General features: G+C 30.5%; 1 protein-coding gene and 1 long non-coding RNA gene across 3 annotated transcripts; both read left to right on the forward strand.

Annotated features, from left to right (window-relative positions):
* Nucleotides 1-461: 461 nt before the first annotated feature.
* LOC139514589 (E3 ubiquitin-protein ligase RNF13-like) lies at nucleotides 462-21899 on the forward strand. 2 transcript variants are annotated; one of them, XM_071303994.1, is made up of 11 exons: nucleotides 462-580; nucleotides 5363-5482; nucleotides 6293-6382; nucleotides 6713-6844; nucleotides 8309-8399; nucleotides 10801-10894; nucleotides 11474-11579; nucleotides 12583-12676; nucleotides 13381-13461; nucleotides 14338-14550; nucleotides 18925-21899. In XM_071303994.1, the coding sequence occupies exons 2-11, from the start codon at nucleotides 5378-5380 to the stop codon at nucleotides 19245-19247; spliced, it is 1329 nt and encodes a 442-aa protein (XP_071160095.1). In that variant the 5' UTR covers nucleotides 462-580; nucleotides 5363-5377; the 3' UTR covers nucleotides 19248-21899. The 2 variants fall into 2 exon arrangements, with proteins under 2 accessions (XP_071160095.1, XP_071160094.1); XM_071303993.1 differs by lacking the exon at nucleotides 8309-8399 and adding an exon at nucleotides 8664-8757 and having other exon boundaries at nucleotides 467-580.
* A 393-nt stretch (nucleotides 21900-22292) lies between these two features.
* Nucleotides 22293-22892, forward strand: LOC139514590 (uncharacterized). The gene is made up of 2 exons (XR_011662640.1): nucleotides 22293-22463; nucleotides 22584-22892. It is a non-coding gene; the product is annotated as an uncharacterized lncRNA (long non-coding RNA).
* The last annotated feature ends 1461 nt before the right edge of the window (nucleotides 22893-24353 follow it).

A 24353-nucleotide genomic window follows, 5' to 3' on the forward strand; every position in this document is an offset into this window, starting at 1 on the left:
AATACTTATCTTTTGTATTATATTTTATGTAATAAACTAAATAAAAAAAAATTAAAAGTGTGGACGATACGTCTCACAATGTGTGGCCGATATGTCCCATGGACGATATGACGGTATGGCCGACACATCCTAGGGCCGTCATGGAAGTATGGCCGTCGCGTCTCGAAAGCGTAAATAATGCCTGCAAACTATATTCAGGATATTCAGTGTAAGACTGGGATGACCTGCTTAAACTACTGGGCCGAATTAAACCAAACTTGGCGTCAATTGTTATTATCTTATACTATTTCATATGTTTTTAACCTTAGTTTACGTGATTTCCAAAACCACAGTTGATACATGATCACGTATGATATATAATTTGGCCGTGTGTTAGGTAGGTGCATCAAAAATGTAAATTTGGCTCTCATATCACTCGCCTATGAGCGACACAGACTCTTGGGAGCCTCTAGTTTAATATTGAATTACTTCCCCTGTTTCATATCACGTGATTGAATCCATTTCTAGATTTTTCAAGATGTAAACATTTGCTACTTTCTGGAATTTTGAATCAAAGACATCAAATGATATAAGAAAATATGTAAGATAAAATTGATAGATGTGATTCTCATGTATGTAACTGCACTTACTGGTTGTATGTTATGACATTTCTCTCTATTCCTTGCCTTGATTTGCCACAGTAACTGCGTAAGGAATGGCTGTTCGTGAATCACTTCACATGTTGATAACTTGAAACAACTCTGACTGAATATTAAACCTATCACTCAGACTTTCCTTTCACCCGAACTTGGTGATCATAATACTGTGGTGAATTGTGTTGGTTTTTTTGTGTGATTTTGTATATTGTAGTCTTAGTATATTGTATAATCAGTGAAGGGGGTCTCATTGGGGGGTTCCGATCCCTGATCCTGCTTACTGTTTTGTCAGATTCCCGTATCCCGCTTACACTGTGTACGTAAGCAATTCTCATTATTTTTGTCATTTCCCGGGTCTCGCTAGACCTCATTTCCCATTTTCACGACACAATAATTTAACTTTCACGTGTCGTGCTTATAAAAAATCAGCAATCCCGCGTCATGCTTAGACCCCAATGAGACCCACAGTGAAGTCCTTTGTTTTTAATTTATTTTAAAGGTAGGGGCATACTTTAATCTTGAGATGTACTTAATTAGTTACAGTTACATCGTCTATATTTATAATATGAAAAAGAAGATGAGGTATGAATGCCAATGAGACAACTGTCCACAAGAGACCAAAATGACACAGATATTAACAACTATAGGTCACCGTACGGCCTTCAACATGAGCAAAGCCCATACCGTATAGTCCGCTATTAAAGGCCCCAATAAGACAATGTAAAACAATTCAAACGAGAAAACTAACGGCCTTAAATATATAAAAAAATGAACGAAAAACAAATATGTAACACATATAAAAACGACAACCACTGAATTACAGGCTCCTGACAAATCGTGCATCTAATATAAGATTGTTTTATTATAACAAAACTGAAGACACCTGCATCATGTGCATTATCATGGGGATTTATGTTTGATTAATCAGGTGTGGCTCGCTTCATGTTCACACTATTATTCCATACACATCCCATCAGGATTTGTTTCAAGTGTTTTTTAATATGCAGAGAGCATGACATTCATCTTGTATACTGGAGGTTCATGTACTGGAGACCTGATGTCACATCATCATCATTTTGCTGCTAATTTAAAGCCCAGGTTTAAGAAAGGTTTTACTGTATCATACGTGCCAACTCCAACTTGCCAACTGTCACTATTTGAAGGGGATTTCCCCCATGAGAGCTCCCAAATGGAAATTTTGAAAGAGCAATTTTGTCTACAATTTTAAACAAAACAGTTAATTTTACAATGGCTATAGGCTCTTAAAAGTATGGAGAAGCAACAAAAAACAACATACAAATACATTTGAAGGCCCCCTTGGGTGTTTCTAATTACTATAAGAGCCATCTTGCACGCAAAACCCCCATGGGTATTTGGAAAAACATTAAGTTGGCAGGTACAAAAAATGTATTTTATATTGATACCAGATATTTCAAGTGATTACCATATCTATATACATGAACTTATCTAACTCAAATGTAGATTGATCTAGTTCTTAAACAATTAAAATTAAATTGTCCAACAGCTAGATCTTTGAAACTAAGACTTTTTCATTTCTCGATATGAATTAGCTTACATAAAGATATACAATGTCCGAAAATGTAAAATTCATTATTCATTTGTTTACAAAGATCTTCCTGCAATTTCAACATGTTCAACCTATAGCTATTTGTCTCGTCTGCACCGAAAGTAGTGGAAAGCAAGCCATAGCCATTGTATTTCCAGCAACAATTACGTTAGCGTCAACAATTGTTATTTTTTTTCTGCAAGTTAGTTTGATAGAAACTATTTGTAATAAATCATTGATATTTAATATAAATTTGCATTACTATCAGTACATACCAGCTTCATACCTGCCAACTTTTACTATTTGCAGGGAATTTCCCCATTAAAGCTCCCAAATGGAAATTTTGAAAGGGCAATTTTGTCCACAATTTTAATCAAAACAGTTAATTTTACGATGGCTATACATGTAGGCTTTAAAATTATGAAGAGGCCAAAATACAATATTGAGATACATCTCAAGGCCCTCTGGTAGGTTTTTTAGGACTGTACATGTACATGATGTATGAGCCATCTGACACTTAAAACCTCCATGGGCATTTTAAAAGTTAGTAGGTACACAGTTCGACAATTTTTGAAATTCCTGCCTCCTAATACAAGATTCATTGATTTGAATTATTAACATATATATACCATTATACAGCAATATTTAAGTTTTAAGTTTTCTGCTATTAAAAAGTTAAAGTTTATAATATGGAATAATGTTCATGATGTTTGTGATGTAACCTAGATTTTGCAAGTCATTGTTATTGATTGGTTTATCTTTTATGCTGCTTTTATTTTGATAACTTTGTGCTGATTCATATCTTCAATAATCTTGATAATTTTCACTTACAATTATTAGATAATGGAATGCTTACGTGCGGATGATGGGATGGAGATTCATCAACATCCATTTTGAAGTTCTGAATGAATGAATTTTATTTCTCAATTAAACATTACTTAGTTACAGAGAATATATATAATTAATTACATTGAGTATTAAAATATCATGATTATGGTGAGGGTTTCTGGAGTGATACTAAATGATAATAAATTATTGTTAGTGATTATTTGTTCAACAAAACACAATCTGTGTATTTTAACAATGAAAGATCATTGAAAGTACAGTACATCATAAACATTGTAAATTAAATGTTCTCTTCATTTAGTGGTCAATTTTAATGTATTCTTTTGATCCAAGAGAAATTTAAAACAAAGAGCTTGGTACAAAACAATGTAGCTCTTTAGAAAAAAGATGTCAATTATAACCATTGATATTAGTAATCTTTCCAAAAAATATTTCAACTGACAACTGCACACAAAGGTCTACATGCATTCGCTTTATTTGAATCACTCTTTGTCATGTTTATAATAATATCTTTTTGCCATTATTTTTCATATATTTTACCATATCTTCACATTTCATTCTATTTTAAGTACTGTTAAAATTGATTCAATTAATTTAGACAAGGAAATGCTGAGTTGTGTTTTCTTTTTTTTTATAGTGGCATCACTTAAACCTTTTTAGAGTTATGTCCCTTTACCATGTTTACAAATGGAAACATTGCAGAATTTTTTCGTTTTCATTCGCTCAAGTTAGCCTCAACCAAATGTTATGAAACTTATATACACAATGCTTATTACCACAAAATACAGATAAAGTATGTCTATGAATTTTTGAATAGAATTTCTGGTATCACACTGCACAGAGTATGATACAGAAATGATCCTTAATTTTTGTTGTCTTATTAGATATCACAAGACAATATTATGGCATTTCCATTGGCTATTTGTTAGGTCATTGATGACTTTCAAAGGTTAAGACAATGTATATTTCATCCATGGCAACATTCATCTATGTTATTTCTTCAATAATATACAAGATACTCACACATTAATACCACCTACAATCTTCTTTTTGTCATTTTTTTACATTCTGAAGTGTACAAAAAGTCTAAAAATGTCTGTTGTTAAAGTTTGTCAGTCACACTGGAAAAGGACATATTATGATGTCATACTGTTCAAAAGACTAGATTAACATTTCACAGAATTTTTAATTTGTAACATTGAGAGTGTTGACCACAAGTGAAATATAGGTTTAACAACTTGTGAAAATTGGATATACATTTTGTACATGTAGCTTGATATCAACTCATGTTATTTCATTTAAATGGTAATAATAAATTTGCTGAAGGCTTGTTTATTATTATAACTCAGGGTGATATCAAGAGATATCCCTTTCTCACTTGTTACATGTATGAAACTAATGTCTTATGAAAAAAAAATCAATAATCAGCTGGTTATAAAATTTACAAACATTTTACAGCTTTAGGTACATGTACATTGTATAAGCACTTCTTATTTCATACTACATTATATGTACATGTACCATCCTGTGCTGATTAGTGATAACATGAAATTGTAACATTTATCAGATACTGTATAAGTGTCAAGGACACAATATGAAAACAAAGATATAATATACATGATATGTTTATACTAAATTTATATTGTATCAGATGTTGTTATTTTCCAAATTTAAAAACATACATTGTTGGGAATTGCCAAAATTGTCTAAAAAAAGCAGAAAACACCAGTAGGTGAAATTTAGGTAGATTCAAAACTCATATATCATGTATATTAGTCTTCAGGGAGATAGACAAAATAATTGATGGGAAAAAAACACTGAAAAGACTAACAACACTCTACAAAACAATACACAAACAATGATACATAAAATGTTTTAAGCCTGAACACCACAAATTGTGGAAGAACCCTATCAAAATCAGCAGTGATCTTGCTGACACATTGTTGGTACATATTAAACCAGCTCACCTACTGCATTTGTTTGCACCTATCCTAAGTCAGGAATCTGATGTTTAGTAGTAGTCGTTTGTTTAATTTTACAAATTGTGACTTGGATGGAGAGTTACCTCATTTGGCACTCATACCACATCTTCTTATATCTACAATGTATCCACCTATGATACTTATAAACCATCATTGTCATCTGTGTAAAATGATTTTAAATTTACAGTATATATTATTATATTTTAGTTTTAACGAGTAGTCATGCCTTATGATGTTCCGTACCATGTGACTCGGTTGTATGTTTTTACAGTGGTGAACTTGATTTTGATGTTCCATGCATCATGTGTTAATTATAAATGTTTTTATTTCAGTTTTAACGAGTAGTCATGCCTTATGATGTTCCAAACCATGTGACTCGGTTGTATGTTTTTACAGTGGTGAACTTGATTTTGATGTTCCATGCATCATGTGTTAATTGTGATGTTGTTGTCGTAAGTCAGTTCATAACATTTAGTATTTTGCTTGGAAAAAAAACCCAGACTTACATAACAATGTATGATATCTTTTATGTTAGGCTTGTATGAACAAAATTTAAGTCAACTTATTCTAGCTAAACATGCTAAATGTATTGTATGAAATCTCATTTTTGGAAAAAGACGGCTTCAAGCTGTCAATTCAGATTTCCCTATAGATTTGGCCAAACTTCTACTTTCTAAACCTGTCATGTCAACCATTTTGTATTTTATAATTTGAAACACCTCAAAATTCATACTGATTGATGAGAAGGAGGAAAAAATGAACAGATTGACTTTAAACACTGTGTTACACATTTCCCTTTCGGTTTCTCAGGAAATTATCTCTGCTCAGCTCTGCTTTTCACTTAGTATTTATATGAAATATTTCAAATATATCCAGCCTATAAAATGTATTTTTAAAAGCTACCAAACAGGAGAAAAGCTTGATAAGCCTCTCTCTGCATGCTCTGTGCTGAAGGTTATTATATGTATTTATATTTGCCTGCACTGTACAAATATTGTCTATTTTACTAACTGGGTTATTCCAGATGACACAACCAAATCTTAATGATGCTTGGATTTCTTACAAATGAATAAAACTTTAGATGTCAATAAATATATACATGTATGAGATGATTATGTTTTAACAGATTGTCAACTCTTGGTGTCCAGAAAAGGTTACTTTCTATGACTGTTTGATTGAATTTAAAAAATAATAAGATTATCAATATTTAAAAACATATTTTTGAATACCTAAACATTTGATTTATTGTTACTGTTTTACAGTTAGACAAACATGAGAATAGTACAGCAGGAATCCATTTCCCTGATGAACCCGCACAGTTTGGTTCAGACTTACCTGAGGACGGTCTCACGGTTTGTAATTGATTTTCGAAATGAGACCTTGACACACATTGCATATTCAATAATACAAAATATAGACCAATAAAATGTTCATTCAAACTTTCCCAAGATATTGAAAATATAGAAAACTACTTATATTCTAATAGAACTTTAAGCAAATCTTTAATATCAGTTACTCAGAAAAAAATCTTGTTACATGATATACATATTCAATAATGCCGAACACTTGATATTATGTGCTGGTTGATTTGTGATAATAATTTTAGATTAGGAATTTGTTTGAGGCTGTGTATAAACAAGTTCAATTTTGATGATTGTATCAATGTTTTTGTTTTGTTTTAGGGATACTTGATATATTTGAAACCATCACCAAGTAACTCCTGTGTACATTATGAACCAAAACCACAACAATTCACCATTGATCAGCCATGGATTGCTCTTATGGCAAGAGCAGGGTGTAAATTTGATCAGATGGTATGCTATCATTATGTGTCAAGTTGTCTGTATTCATGAATTTATTATATTTCAGAACAAAGCCATATTTTTGAATTTACTGTTTGTTATCTGAAAACTTAATTATTTGTCGCCCTAGTCATGGTCTATTGACTGTGAATTTTTTGCTTAGTTTACATGTTTTAGATTGTTATTAGGTGATCAGTTAAAGGCAAACCCCAAGTGGAAGGTCAATACTATTTTGTATGCAGTTTATACAGATCAGACACATCTGATTTCGATGAATATTATTTTGGCTCTCTCCATTCAGTCATAGTTGATTGACTTTAAATGTTTTGCATATTATAAGTTTTTCAATTTTGAACATTAGCATCATAAATATATACTATCACATTAAAATACAGACAAAACATATGTAAATCTCTGTATATTTTTTTTTTGAGTATAAGAACCACACAACTATAATGACAGTTTGAAACACTAGATGCAAAAGATGGAGTGTTATTTAAATGATTATCTGTGATTTACCAACAAATGTTAGCCCTTGTTTGAACAATCCTGGAGTTTTTGTAAAACTGGTATATTCTAGATATAAACAATGCACTCATACCACATCTTCTTATAATTTAATTTTGGATGTAACGCGTCTTCTGATTGGCTGACGTTATTTTGTTATGAGCCCATAGACATAATTTAGTCATGTGACCGTGACGTCATCAACGTTTTTCATGTTTTTCTACGGTTTAAAATAAAATTTATAATTAAATTATAAGAAGTGACTGTAATATTTTTTCTGTCTGTTCGAAATAACATAAAAAATGTGGTGCACACTGTTAAATAACCCGCTACGAGCGTTATTCAGTGTGCACCAAATTTTTAATGTTATTTCTTCATAGACAGAAAAAATATTACAGTCATTCCTTAAATATCTATTATAGTCATACTTAACTGTCCGAAACTTCCATCATATATTATAACATGTTCAAGACAATGTTTATGGTATCGTCTAGTTACTATTGTTGTCAGAATAATACATATAAGTATACTTTTAACCAACTAAATTTCATGAGCGATTTATTTTCTTGAATAGAAAAAAAATGTGAATATAAATTGTCACAAATATGTAAAACTTGGATCTTTCCTTATTAAGCCTCATCAAGTATATATATTAGAAAATCGCAAAATTAAAACATGTGAAGTGGAAAAGTGATAAACGAGAAATAAAGTATCCAAGAAAAATAAGTTGGTTTACAGTACAACAATGAAAATTGATCAACCCTCTTATTTGAAGAAAAACTTCTGTTGTAAAGCTGAAAAGAAACACAACAAACATTAAAAAAAAGTTCAATGGCAGACAATCTAAAGATCTTCTATTTCAACAACAAAATATATGAAAATGACCTTATATATCTGAATAAAAACAAACTTACAAACTCATTCCAATCCTTAGAGAGTATTTTTTCCATAGAATAGATCTTATTTTAGGTTTACATTGCTCAACAAATGAATTTTTCTGCTGTTATTGTACATAATCAATACCCAGACGAAGAACTGATCAATATGGGTGGTAGTGAATGTGAGTATAAACAAAGCCAAATATCAGCTTTCCTTTGCTTCTACACTAATCACTCTTAGACACCACATCCAGCACATAATCTCCATCAAAACAACTGGTAATGAAGGTCTATGAGAAATTTGGAAAGAAGCGTATGGCGATATAAATTGTTAGGCTTCTATCAGAAACATGAGTTATTGATGTGGTTGATACAATGGTTGACAAATTACTCCAGTTTTCTAGTGCACATCCTGATCAGCCCCAATCTCCTTGTTCCTTTTACAGGTGCTTGCTGCACAAAGACTTGGCTACAGTGGTGTTATTGTACATAATAAAAAATCAGAAGGAGAAAAAAGGGAAAAAATGAAAGGAGGAAAAGGTTGGTTGTATTGTCAGAAAAATAAGTGGAGACTAGACAATACAGGATTTTCAATTCTCAACAATAAAATTTTGATTTCAAATATGAGGAGCATAATTTAAATAAACAATTTGAAATACAAATGTACTAAAAACAATGATTATGAGGATTATTAAATGAAGTACCTGTATAATTCACAGTTTAACAGTAATTGGTCAAATTTTACTGCTAGTTACTAAAAATGCTAAAGCATTTACCATTGAGAGAATTGTGAAACAAATCTTAGCTTTTGGAAAATGTTTATCTGATTAAAATTAAGTTTTGGACTAATATTTTTCTGATGGGTATGGTATTTGATAAAGGTTTTGTCTTATTCTAATAAACATTATTTTAATCAAAATAAATTGGGCATGGTATGGTTGTAACAAGCAAACAAAAAGTGGTAAAGATGGTCTTAGCCTTTCATTTGAATTAATCCTTTCTTTTGTACAAGGAAAGAAATCAACTTTTGAGTTACAACTTTTTGTTCAGGTAAAAATCTTTCATTTTCACAGGTAAAATAACAGTTATCTCTAACAATCTTATTTATTGCTATACTACATCAATCCATTAGGACAATATTAAAATGAATACCTTTTATAAATCCCTAAAGCTAAGGAACGATTACATTTCCTAAACACTTAAAATGTGAACCTTTTATGTTCATTTTTCAACAACTGCAATGACAAATGCATTCAGAAATAATGTGGATGCTGCATTCCCTGAAATCGAAATAAAAATTCAGACATTTTTGTCCTTTGTTTAACAACGATAAATGCATACAGAAAAATTTGTGGAATTTGTAAATTTACATTATCTGGGTGATAACCATTCTCTAGCCTAGTCTCTACCTGAAATAAGCCTTTCTGTTTTGCTAAAAACTAACGAGTTCTTATATCACAGTTAAATTTATCTATCAAGCCACAGCTATTGATATTTCTTTAAAGCATTTACTAAGCTATTTTGTGAAAATATTTTAAAAATCTTAGTATGATTATCAGCAAATTGACAAGACCAAAAAAGACCAGAAAAAAGCTTTCCTTTGGCTTGTACTTTGGATTCATCAATTTTCTTGTATAAGGGATGGTTTTGTCAAAGACTTGCGTTTAAGCAAATTGAAATTATGTATTTAGTTGAACCTTTAAATTTTTTATTTACCTGTACCGACGAAATTCAAGAAAATTTGTATCCAATGAATAATGATGAAACCAAAGTATTACCTTATTATGCCACATTTAAATGTTTCTGGATAACTCTAATTTATGGGGAAGATAAAGTTGAACAGAGTTAACACTGGAGTAACTAGTTTCCTTTGCATTATTAACTGATGAACATATTAGTAGTACATGGTAATATTTTAGATAGAAGGAAAATTAAGACTTTTAGGGATAATGGAGAAAACATTTTTTAAAGCATGAATGCATAATACTCTTCAAGCTATGACATAACTGAATGAACTGACTACTTACATTTCTTTGTCCTGACTGTTCTGGTATTACCAATATTGTAATAAAATGAATACTAGCTATCATTGAAACAGATATACATTTACACTTATTGGAACTATTTTCTGATGATTTCAATATCTAATGAATTCTTTGACTCTAAAAGTATTGTTTCAAAATAAATGATTTCTTCTGTAGCAAATTTCTTAACATCTCATTATACACCATATAGATTCAATTTATAAAGCAGTTAAAATTTAAATAAAACCTTTATATAATTTGTGCTGATAAAATATTTTACTCTCAAAAAGTGGGTATATTCTCAATCACAATAATTGTGTCTAGCTATTAACTTACCTAAGAATCTCAAACACTGGATATACTCCCAGTCATGTCATGATTGTTACAGTTACCATAAGTAGATGTTTGCTTATTGTTAAATAAGATGCCAAGTAACTTAATACTGTACATACCTGAAAAATACTTTATTGCTAATTTCTTGAAATATAACCACATAGTTCTGTTTTGTTGATGTAATTTTTTTTAGGATAAATGATAAAATGAGTATTTTTCCTTCAAGATGCAGATCAAGTACACATTCCCTCAGTATTTGTTGGTTACTATGACGGTGATAATTTAGGGAAATATTATGTGTTTAATGCCTCTGACGGCAGGTATGTAACATTAATTAACATTCTTTTCTTACTGAAAAGTTTTCTTCTAAACTTACTACAACTATTTTACATTTAAATTTATTTCTGTTTCAATAGTTTTTCATATTTTTACAGACCTGTAGGTGCATGAAAATTACATAAAATAGAAAAATAAACATGTATTCTCCCCCTCTGATTTAGGTTTATTTTTAACCAGCAATTATTAGTCCCCTACCCACAAAGATATTGATTAAAAAATAGGTATATAGTTTTATCCTGACAAGTTAAATTAAATTCTAATTTTGTTCCAGTCTGATAATTTTGTGCAGAGTAATGGTCCTTAGGAAATTTTCAACACTATTTTTCTCTTGCTTGAAGAGATGGACATGATATATTTGTCAAATAGTTTACACCATGACAATTTACAGATCAAATTAGAATTTTGTTTCAAACAATGAACTTTTAACTGATAGGGAACTAGGTATTGTAAACTGGCTTCTATTTTCACACTCTTGGCAGCTTTTGATATTCAGATATTTAAATATTTTAGTTAAACCATGAAGAAGTAAGAGCTATCATTATATTGATTTATTATTTCAGGTATCTTGTAAAAATAGATAAAGAAGGGTTTGACTTTAAACCCTATTTGTTATGGCCATTTGCTATAGTTGTTGGCACCTGTTTTGTGTTGATGTTAATATTTATGGTAAGTCATTTTGTCATATTGTACAGTAGAAAATTGTAGACGCTTACATGTTAGGTTCTAGATTATCACTAATATTATGCCCAGCCTACTATAGTCATAGATTTTTGTCTGTGTTTGTTTCTATATTTTTGTTAGTCAATCCAATCATTTCAAATCAATGTATTATTAAAGTCTCATCTCTCAATATTAAGTACAATCAATAAATATACATAGTAAAACAATACTAAATAAAATGAGAGCCATTTTATACATAATGGTAAGAGACTATTAAAATGCATAGATATAATTAATTAAACAATATGAAATTAAATACTATTTACAATATATATATAAATTTCTATGTCTTTTTAAAATCAAATAACAGGTTTTGACACACACACACACATGTAGGTATCATATTTACATCTGAGAATAAAAACACTACCGTATTCGGCCGTGTATAGTACGCATTTATGTATAGTCCGCACCCCCTATTCATCCCCTTAAAATCGAGAAAAAAAATTTTGTTAAAAAAATTTTTTTTTTTTTTTTTTAACAATTTTATAAACATGATAAAAGTCTAGTTCACTATAAAAATCCATTGAAAGGGACATATTCTCCATGTATTTTATAAAAAAAATAAATTTTGTTTTATTTATTTCATGAAAAATAATGAAATGGTAGAGCTTTTCATCAGGTAATTAAAATTTAATAATTTGATAAAAGTAGTTATTAATCTAAAGATCCCTTTTAAAATTAACTTTTGTCATGTTTATAAAATTGTTATGATGTGAACTTTTTGAAATACATGTGCATTCTAAATTAGGGTCTGGACTCAGGTTTATAGACTGTTTGCTGTTTAGATTATCAAATTTGATTTTAAGTGGCATACATTGCAGCATTAACACATGATAAACACATTTATGAATGTACATCGTCTTTTCAAATGTGTTACCAGTATATAATTAGAGAAATGTAGTAAGAGTGATACATTTGATAATTGATAATTATATTGTATTTTCAGCTTGTTAGATTTTGTCGTGATCTACATAAGAAGAGGAAGTCCAGGCTTTCAACTAAACATCTGAAAAAGATTCCCATCAAGAAGTTTAAAAAAGGTATTTTGTTACTAATCTATATATTTGATTGATCAGTATTTTGTTCAGCTACAACAATCTGTGTTCTCCCTCTTGCCCTTATATTTACCATGGTGTTATCAGAATAGATTTTATATTAGATTGTGTTATAATTTCAAGGAAGCATGGTTATTTCCAAATCCAGTATTCCAAAATACTGATGAGTATTAAAGTAGTTTATTGTAGCCTTCCTAAAGTAAATTGTAAGCTTCCTAAAATAGATTAGTGTGAAAAGAAAATTGTTGAAATGTTCAGGACTATTTTAAGGGCCTCGGGCAGGAAACGAGTTCAGCGAGGTCAATAGAAAATATATGGCCTATTGATCTTGTTATTTAATTCTGATGCCATATGACAGAAATGCTAAATCAACTTCATACTGGAGTGACTGTCCTTGAAAGGAATATTATATGTATAGCATTTCTGTTTTTCTGTTTGAGACTGGAGGCTTGAGCATTGTTGAGATATAAACAAATCCAGTTTTAACAAATGAACTTTAAATTACTTTTATTTCTGACTTTTGTCATTTAAATATGTCCAATCATAAATGACTCAAATACCAGATAAACAAAATCTCTGAAGTTAAGGCACTATTTATTGTGTGAATAAATCAATGTTATAACAATACAAGTGAAGGATAAAGAAAATTGTTTACAAATATTTAAACAAATATGTTTGATCTTTTCCAGGTGATGTGTATGATGTATGTGCAATTTGTTTGGATGATTATGAAGAGGGTGAAAAGTTACGGGTCCTGCCATGTGCTCATGGTTAGTATTATTATCAAATCAGAATTTTTGTCAGCTGACCTTCTTTAAGGCCTACTGTTCAGCAACCGAATATAATACATAAGGTGGTAGAATGTAACATATTTCAAGTGGAATAATATCTCATTTACAAACACAGAATTTAAGAGACATAGTATGTCATGCTTTATCAGGATGAGCATGTGTTAAAATGAGATTTAAAAATGCTAGTTCACTACATGTCTGCAGGAAGACGTGAACCCACCTAGACACATTATTCTGACTCCTAGCTGACCAGTCTTTGCTCTTAACTCCTAAATGATTCATGCACAGCAGAGACGCAGCAAATTTTCTGGTCTTATGTTTGACCCACTCTGGATTCAACCCACAATATCCTGCACTTAAGGCCAGCATGCTACCAGGGTTGAGTTCAATATTGTAGCAGCTACGTAGCGGCTACATAGCTGCTATCAATATCTATGTAACAACTAGTCTATAGCTACACATTCAATAGTCAAAATATACGTAGCCGCTATGATATTGAACGCAACACCAAGGTGTCGATGGGTAATGATAGATAGAAATGTTGTTTATACATCAATCTAAATCCACATCAATATTCAAGGACATTTCGGGGGGAAACATAGTTCAAATAAGCTATTTATTGGGTTTATTTGTTCTTACAAAATACAGAGCCAAACGGTGGATAGGATAGTCTATACAAGTTAACAAAACATTGTTCCAGCTTGCTGAAAATAAAATGACAGCTAAATATGTTTATGTCCTTATTGCAATGACCTTTGTCATTAAAGGATTATAGTTTTAATATGTCCAGAATCAAAATATATTAGAATTTAGAATTTTATAACCAATGGAATGAGAAATTTGTTATTATTTTAGTTTACCATATTAAGTGTATAGATCCATGGCTTACTAAGAGAAAAAAGACATGTCCTGTATGTAAACGTAAAGTTATACCGGGGAGTAATCCTGACTCAGACTCGTCAGATGAGGACACAGAGAACGAGTCAACAAATGAACGTACTCCATTACTAATGAGCAACAATAATCAAGTAATGACTACACCAAGGAGATCTACGTTTGATAATTCTGGTATGTAATAGTCAAAATGACACTTTTTTTCTGTTCACTTGTTTTAAATTTTAAAAAAAGCATTTATGAGAGAGTGAATGATAAAAAATGAGACTCATTTTTTACATGAATTTTCAAAATTATAGCAATTAAAAATCCATGTATGACTTTAAACACACCTTTCATAAAGCTTACATATTCAATTGATAATGAGAAGACAATCAGCATATGGGCAATTTCTATGAGGATTCAGCAACTTAAAATTTTGATCACAATTTCTCAGAAAGTCATTTTAGAATCATTTTAATTTTTGTGGAGCTTGCAAAATTTATTTTGTGAAAACAGACCTAGTGATCCTGAATTCTGTCGGCCACCTCACATTAAGGTTCAGTCTGTGGTTTAAGTTTATTAGACATCATTAACTTTGACAAACCAACATGGTTTTGTATGAAATTTGGACAGAAGTTTGTTTATAACCAAAATACAGTATTCATAGCAAAATTTTGAAAATATGGAGTGGAACCAGTACAATATATTGGAGTGGAACCAGTACAATATATTGGAGTGGAACCAGTACAATATATTTTTTTTATCTTATGATATTTACAATCGTCTTTTTGCTTTTACAAAATTGTTGAACTTCATAGAAGTCACTTTATAGATGGTATAACATTTTACTTGAGTAGTTTTCATTTTGGTTAAAATTCTAGATTAATAATAGTGTACCACTTTTATGTTTTTCGTAATAGTGAATCATTTTGTCTGCAACATTTTGGTCCAATTCTTAGTAATCTTTGATAAATCATTGTAATATGTTAAAACAAAACCCTGTGCTTCCCTTCTTTTACTAAGAAACATATAGTCATGTGTTGTATCTACATTCAACTGGGATAGTTTCCTTCTTAAATAGGTTACCAGGCTTGTTGTTTCATGCTTAATTGACATTCTTTGCACAGGTTTTGATATAAGATTCTATTTAAGGAGGCTCCGCGAGTACAAAAATTTCATCAAAAAATTAAACATTTGTTTTTTCATTAAAAATTTTATTTATCACACTATCAGTTTTTATGGTACAAAAATTAACCAAAACAATAGATTTGGTTTGGCCCCAGATGACTTTTAAAATGTTTATATCACCGAAAAAGCTCCAAATTATCTCCCTTTGATGAAAAAATGCCATTTGTTATTAAAATATCTTTTTTAACTCATCTGTGACCTATATTTTTTATTATTGTTTTCAAAAAAGCTGTACATTAACTAAATAATTGTAAAATATAAGCGATTTCTGTAATTTAGTCCTTTTTTTATTTCGAAATTAGGCCACACCAATTTGATTCCTTGTTCGACGGACCCGCCCGCACCTATTTTTTTCAAAACAGAATTTTTTTATTTTTTTTATATTCCCGCTTCCCGCATCCGGAAATGTAAACATGTCTATTTCCCGCACCGTTTTTTTGAAAATATTATAAAAAGATATCAACATTGGTTTCTTTCCCCCTTCTTTATATTCCCTATCCAAAATGTTCCGTTGTTAGAATAAAGTACAAAGAACTTCTGAAGGATTTGCCTTCAACTGCAATTATATTGTATGCTGGCAAAACAAAACTATCTATAGCCGCTGCCTGTTTATGCACCTGTCCTGATTGATTCAGGGGCCTGTCGTTCAGCAGTTATCGTTTGTTGATGTTGTTCATTGGTATTTTCCCGTTTGAATATATAAATTAGATCGTTGGTTTTCCTGTTCGAATTGTGTACGCTAATAATTTTGGGATCCTTTATAGCTTGCTGTTTGGTCTGTATCAAAGCCCTGTGTAAAAGGCCGTACTTTGACCTGTGTTTGTTATTGTCAGGTTGAGAACAACCCTCCCTCAGACAAGGGGTCATTTTACTGATGTAGAAAAGAAAATAGAAATACCAAGGATTTGTATAGTTCTTCTATACAAAAACTTTGAAAACTTCAGTGTTCCAGCTAGGATTTGAAAATAGAGGGGCGCGTTTTTAAAAAGGGCACTTTAGCGCGTTCTCACTGAAAAAAATCAAATACTTAATATTACCACATAAAGACATATTTCTTGATGCATGGTGGGTCTAAGATGAATTTGCAACGCGATGCACTGCGTTGTTTTGTAGAATTATTTTTATTACACTTGTGAAATGAATTGTGCATGTCAGTTTAAAAACTTCACATAAATCTGCAATACAGTCAGGAACAATACTTAACATTTTCTCTGAAGGCCAGCCTGGATCCAAAAGTTTTTTCAAGGGCCCTGTAGAATTTTTTTAGGCCTTACCAGGTTTGTTTTTACTGCAGGCACATACATATTATGGTCTTGAAAGTTCTTATATAAAAGCCAAAAATATATGTTTGAAATACCTTATACATGTAGCTTGTTTCTTATTATGATGGAAATAATAAAGGAATTAAATAAACATGAGTTTTTCAGAACTAAAATCCATTTAACCATGTATTTTCAGACTGGTGAACTTTATATATATTTGTAATATTATTGAAAAAAAAACAAAAAAAACCAGCCCCCTTTCCATACCCCTAGATGTAAATTATTTTAATAAAAAAAAAGTATTATCAGTTTCACCCCAAGAAATTATTATAAATTTTCATGAATAAATCTTAGCAGTTGTAATTAAAATGATTTCCAAAATGAAATTCCTACTGTCTATAAATAACAATGAAATGTAACTGTTTCCTGTTAATAAGGGGTTTCCCGAATTTTCCCGCCAAAAAGCACATGGCTTTCAACAATTGTAAACAAAGCATTCAATTTGGGATTACAGTTTTAATTAATTTAATTTGGATATAGATATTCAACTTAAGGTACAGTCAAGCAATGTTTTTATTTTTTTCTGGATTAAAACTAGTTTGAAAGATCAGTTTCAAAAATAAAAACATCAAAACAAAAACGATCTGAATTGTCAATATTCAGTGACCCGTAAATTTTTTGAACTCTGCTACGGAGGTTAAAGTTACATCATGTTTCATGCATTTTGCGTGTTGACCTATTGGAATGATTCTTTTTAAATGACATAATAAATAACAAATACAATAGAAATGAACACCGTTCACATTTATTTTATAAATTATATTTTGCATCGTCAGGTGTTAAAATAATCAATTCATTTAACTTCGATGTTTGGTGCTTCAGGGTAAAGGGATTAGACAGGGTCGTAAATTTCACCTGATTAAGTAATTGACTCTAATCAAATAGGTGATTATAATCAGGTAACAAGTGTCAACAATTTTAATCTGTTGTCTTAATGAAGTGTGTGTATAAAGAACTCAACAAAATGGCGACGATATGAGGAAAAAAGATCGTTTTTTAAACTTTTTTTCAAAAGGGCACAGAGGGGCGCAGGGGCGCTTAAAAAAGGCAGAGGGGCGCAAAATTTCGGGGGCGGGGCGCGGCGCCCCTCCATTTCATGCTAGCTGGAACACTGAACTTAGAATTTTGTACTCAAAAAGGGGAGAGTTACATCATATTTTAAACAACTTTGTCTAAAAGAGGGGTCCACTTATTTTGAATAATATTAAACTGTTAAAGTAAATGTGTTAATTTAACATGGTTAAAGTCCAGGAATATTACAAAATTCTTGGACATGTTTTGACCATTTAATACTAGCTATAGATAGATATATAGTTCTTTGAGAAAATATGAGCCCTTTTGTACAAACAAACATATTATAACTTATATGATCCATCATAAAACATGTAAAAGGGATATTTATAAAATTAAGGGGCAACCCCAAACTGATTATGACTTGGATGGAGAATTGTATCATTGTCAGTCACACATACATAGACCAGATTATTTTATGTTTACAAAAAAAAAATATAATCGCTCGCCTTTACTTTTCAAGCTTCGCCTCAAAAAATTTCAAATTAAATATTTTTTTATTAAAATTTTCAAATCGCTCGCTCGCCCCAAATTTTGGAGTCCAAAAATCCGTAGAACAAGAAATTAATTTGGTGTGGCCTTACCTCTATTTCTCCTATTAGTTCAAAAAAAGGACATTAACAAAAATGCATACTTCTTTCAGAGGCAGATTGTGAGCTTAAAAGAACGGTGACCCCATTTTTTTATTTCATTTATCTATTAAGTATATGATAAAGTTCAGTTATAGAAAAATATAGCGAAATCCTATATTAGAAAAAAAAAAGATTTATACCCGTGAACCCCCTTAAGCAGCAACCTTATCCCTTGCATTTTTGTTCCATCATTTTGAGTCTCTATCTAATATATCTTATTACGTTTTAATTGAAGGAAACATTTTGTGTTATTTTGACTTGATGAATATTATATTTTAAGAACAATTTCAAAAAATGTTGATATCTCATAGATTATTATCTGACAAACCAAATTACTTGTTTTTTCGCTGCAGGACTACCTGAAGCTGTAAGACATGAAGTCACTACTGTTCATGTGCGTACTCACAGAATAGAGGATTCAGATACGGACTCCGATGATAATTCACTTTACCATACAGTCGGAGAAAGCCCAGAGCCACATTCTAGACCAAATACTGGAGCCATTAATATCACGTATGAAAGTTCCAGTGAGGAATCTGACGAAGAGAGTGAGGAGGAAGAGCATGTTGAAAGGGGTTCCATTGGGGAACATAGTGATGAGGGTGCTAATGGGAATGCTGTTGTAGTTGTCATCAACAATGACAAATCAGATAAAATTGTTAATCATGTTGTTTGATTGTGATATTTAGAAGTGGTTTGGTTTTATTTCATTTTATTCCGATTTTAATGTGATACTCCATGATAAAATGTTAGAAATATTTTGTATAATTTATTTATTTAAATGTATGTTATATTTATATTTATGCTTCATATAAATCACTTGCTACTATTTTGTGCTATTATTTAAGCAAGGTAATTCTTTTAATCTGTCAAATCAATACTGATAATTAATTAAGTTTCAATTTGGTCCACAGTTAGCATTCGAATGTCATTTTCCTAACATTTATTTTTTTGTTAGACTTTGATCTTTTTTTTTTAATTTTGTAAAAAATTGTGAAAAAATCCTTTGAATCGGATAAAAAATTCTATGATCATTTCACAGATCTAGATTACATAATGCTGTTGTATGATAAAAAGATATTTTTATCATTAGGAATTTTGAACAGAAATTTTGTAGAATTACAACCTGTTTTCAGATAGGTAATCAAACCAGTGAAGGCACTTGTTTTCTTGTTATGGCTCTTGTTTATGTTTTTTTCTTCAATTTTTGTACAATTAGATAATATGATAATCCTTATGACATTTTAGAACACTCCATTTTTGTAAGAGTTGATCCCTTTTCAATTTTAGTCATTATTTATCCTTTGGCAGAAAGATATTTTGTAGCGATTCTTCATGTTGGAGTTACTAGGTATGATGGAAAGGGAAAATGCTCTCTGAAGAGAACTAGAATTAATATGTTATAATGACATAGTAAAGAGATCAGCTTTTTTTTTTTTAAATAGTCAAGATCAAAGTTCATGTGACCAAAAAAGTATGATTATTCTTATGATGTCACTGTCATATTTTCTAATTAGACAAAAGCTCCGAAGAATTACCGGTATATAACATGTATGCAGTAGGGATATACTTTTTGTAGATAAAATTTTGATTTTTACAATGTTTTTAATTGCAATTACAATAGTTGTATATTAGTTGTATATATGTAATATATAATATAATCCATACCTTTATAACCCTGATAACTTTATGTTATAATTATAACTAGTTCTACAGTTACATTTCTTGAAGTTAACGTTTAGTGTAAAAGTGTGATATTTTGATAAATGTGTTGATCTTTGATAGTTGTTTCACTGATCAGGAATTGTAATAGCTATTGTAGTTTTTGTTACATTTATTCTGGGACAGGGCATTATTGTTACATTTGTGTTTTTATTATAGACCACTTTCGAGTTATGTCCTTCACAGGAAAAGTTTGTCAATAATGCGCGCCCTTATGACTATCATTTACCAGATAGAGAGGACTCTTGTATCCCTGCACTATTAAAGTTCATCATGAGTCTTTTTGATTGTCATTATGCAGGATAAACTAGAAATAATATTTGTATGTTATATACTAATCACATTTCCCTGTTGACAGCAATTTTCAATTATAAGAATTTAATTTGCTGAATAATTTTTGCAATATAGCAACATAATTTTTTAACCGCTCTCTCAACATGGGAAGGAAGTGACGATGAATGGCACAAATAATGTTCACTTAAAATCAAAGATTTTGACCAAAATGCAATGAACTCGAAGGTGGTTTTAAAGAGCCTATATTCATCATCATATGCTATGCTATTACTTATAGTTCTATAAATGTCAGACAATTATCATTATAACGAATACTCAAAATAAAAACACCAATATTTTATTGGCTCTATTAATAGAACTAAAAGTTGTCATCAATCCTTTAAGATATCAGTTTTGTTTAGAAAAAAGGTTTACATGCAGTTATTCTTCCATTTTGTTAAAAGTTTAGGTGAAAGTTTAGATGTCTGAGAAAGTAACAACTGGTTATGAATTAAACAAAAACAACTTTATTCCAAACTTGATTAATCAGAGATTTCATCTTTTTTAATTTATTTATCTCTTTGTCAAGTGAATAATCAGGCATGTGATAAATTATCATTAGGTTGAGGTAACCTACAGACTTTTAAACAATTAAGGAAATAAAAACACAATGTGTGTTTATGGTTACCACACTAAAACATTATTTAGTAAATATAACCTTTGTCTCAACATGAATATGAATGAAATATCTTTTTGGGGCACAAAGAAATATAAGTTGATATTATATAAAGTTACAAAACAGTTAACATAAAGTTATTATTCTGTGATGACTGTTCCCCCAACAAAATAAAATAGAATGATCAGAATTTTTTTTATATGTATAGACCTTTTTTATTCTACAATAAGATGTATCCTTAAGACCGATTTGTATATATATTTTTTACTTAATTACCCTACTGTACAACTTGGATATTGTTATCTTTGATTAAGATATTTGATTTTTTTTTATGTTAAAATCCATAATAAAGATGATTTAAGTCCATTTATTAAGTGGCATAATCTTAGGAAATTCGTTTTTAAAGAATTTTCAGTCAAACAAAAATCTAAATAATTATTATTTTATTTGGAATTGAAAGCTGTTTGATATTTGGAATATGTTCATGCTTTGCAGTTTTGTAATTTTGCCTAAGCAGTTAATATACTTCAATTTTACTATGTTTTGCTGTAATCAATTACTACCAACTAGTGTAATTATCAGAACTTCTATAAAACAATTTATACATTCTAGTCTTCAAAATAATTAAATTTGTAAATAAAATATTATGATAATTAATTACTGTGAAGTTATTTTATTTTGTGGAAATTAATATTTGTTTGTTGAGCAAAAAATGCATTTTTAATTGTCTTGTGTATTTGCTTTAAAATGAAAAAAAAAGACTTCTTAATATTTGATGCTTTATAAGTCTCTGGATTTATCTACAATAGGAATGCTAAAACCAAAAGAAAATTGAAAGCCAAGTACTGTGGATTCATTTATTTTCGTTGGTATTAATTTTCGTCGATTGAGGAAAACTCGTGGATATTTGATTTCGTGGTTTTGCCAATCTCTGCATTCAAAACCTATATAAAATTTCTATTTCGTTGAACATTTGAATCCGTGGTTAACCGATACTGACGAAACCCACGAAAATTGGTATCCAACGAATAATAATGAATCCACAGTATGTATAACTACTACATGAATACTTGAGGAGTAATATAAATAAAAAAAGGACCTGATAGAATGACAAAATCTTCCCCATGTCTAAATTTATCAATGGAGAATTTATGGAAGGTCTGCTTTCAATCATGTAATTCCTAAAGCATCGACTACCGAGCTGATGAAAGTATATTAAAGGCTTCAAATGTCTCACATTCCTAAAGCATCGACTACCGAGCTGATGAAAGTATATTAAAGGCTTCAAATGTCTCACATTCCTAAAGCATCGACTACCGAGCTGATGAAAGTATATTAAAGGCTTCAAATGTCTCACATTTCAGTGCTAAGTGGCTTTAATACATTTTATTTTTCAATTGATAAAGTTGTAAAGGATGAGCTATCTTCCTTAATGAAGTGATAAGTAATTTCATATACATTTAATTATAGTGTCAAATTCAATTTACTCTTAATCTCACACTTTTAAGTTGTTAATAAACAAATATAAATATATGTATTTTGGTCATTGTAAAGTTTCAGGAATTCTGTTAACTGAAAAAGTGTCTTAAAATAATCCTATTTATACCAGATTATTGTTAATGATTTATACAATAAAGATGAAAAAAAATATATTACGTTAATCTGATATATGGACAGTCAAAAGATGTGGACATATCTACATTTGAATGACAGGCCTTAGGCTGCTGAATACAGGGAACAGTTTCCTCTCTCTCTGTCCATCTAATCCCTCTGTATTCAGTCTAGGAATTTTAATTGGAAGGTTTTCAGTAAATATATTAGTGTATGCCCTTCTCAGTATCTTCCACAATACCTCAATGGAAAAATAAAATGATTTAAAATAATGCACACAGCTGTTCCAATCATTTTGAACACTCTTATGGTAGGCAGTCCTTCAGTAGACCATCACTATTATCTCAAAATTTTGAGAAGGAAAGGAGGGATTTTCTGTATTCTCTCTTGATCTTAACATTGAACTTGGTTTCAAAATGAAATCAGAAAGATGTCCTACTAGCTATAGCTTAAAACAATTTAAGAGGGTAATCCAGTCTCAGTTATTGAACTATTTTAATTCTGCATGTGCTTGTCCCTAGTCAGGAGCTGGTAATTCTTTGTAGTTTGTTGATGTATGTTATATTTGTTTTTTGTTTATTGCTTTAATTCAGGTCATTTGTTTTCTTGTATGAAATGTTTTACATTTGTCATTTCCTTTTATAGCTGACTATGTCTTATGGGTTTTGCTCATTGTTGATAGGTGACCTATAATTGTTAATTTCTATGACATTTGGTCTCTAGTGAAGAGTTGTGTAATTGGCAATCATATCACATCTTCTTATATTTTTGTCAAGCCTGTGACTTTTGTTGCAAAACTCTCAACATAAGGATAGTGATCTGGCAGCAGCGTAAACTTACTAATTAAAAGCTTTATATTTTAGAAGGTGGAAGACCTGGATGCTTCATACTTTGTATTTGAATAGATGCCTTATGTTAGAAAGTTTCCATCTGTCACATGTCCATTGTCCTTGACCTTATTTTCATTTCATGCATCCGTGAACAAGGTTAAACTTTGGTGGTCAAGTCCATATTTCAGATACTATAAGCAAAAGGTCTAGTATATTTGTAGTATGGAAGAATTGTAAGGTGTACATATCCAACTGGCAGTTGTCATCTGACCTTGACCTCATTTTCATGGTTCAATGCTAATAGTTAAGTTGTTGTGTTTGGGTCTGTTTTTCTTATACTGTATGTAATAGATCTACTTTATTTGGTGTATAGAATGATTGTAAGGTGTTCATGTCCAATTTGGGTCCAACTGGCAAGGGTCATCTGACCTTGACCTCATTTTCATGGTTCAGTGGTTATAGTTAAGTTGTTGTGTTAGGGTCTGTTTTTAAAGTACTGTGTGCAATAGGTCTACTATATTTGGTGTATGGACTGACTAAGGTGAACATGTCCAACTTGAGTCCAACTGGCAAGTGTCATCTGACCTTGACCTCATTTTCATGGTTCAGGGGTTAAAGTTAAGTTGTGTTCGGGTCTGTTTTTAAAAGTACTGTGTGCAATAGGTCTACA

The sequence above is a fragment of the Mytilus edulis genome, chromosome 3, assembly GCF_963676685.1.
Source record: "Mytilus edulis chromosome 3, xbMytEdul2.2, whole genome shotgun sequence".
NCBI lineage: Eukaryota > Metazoa > Mollusca > Bivalvia > Mytilida > Mytilidae > Mytilus > Mytilus edulis.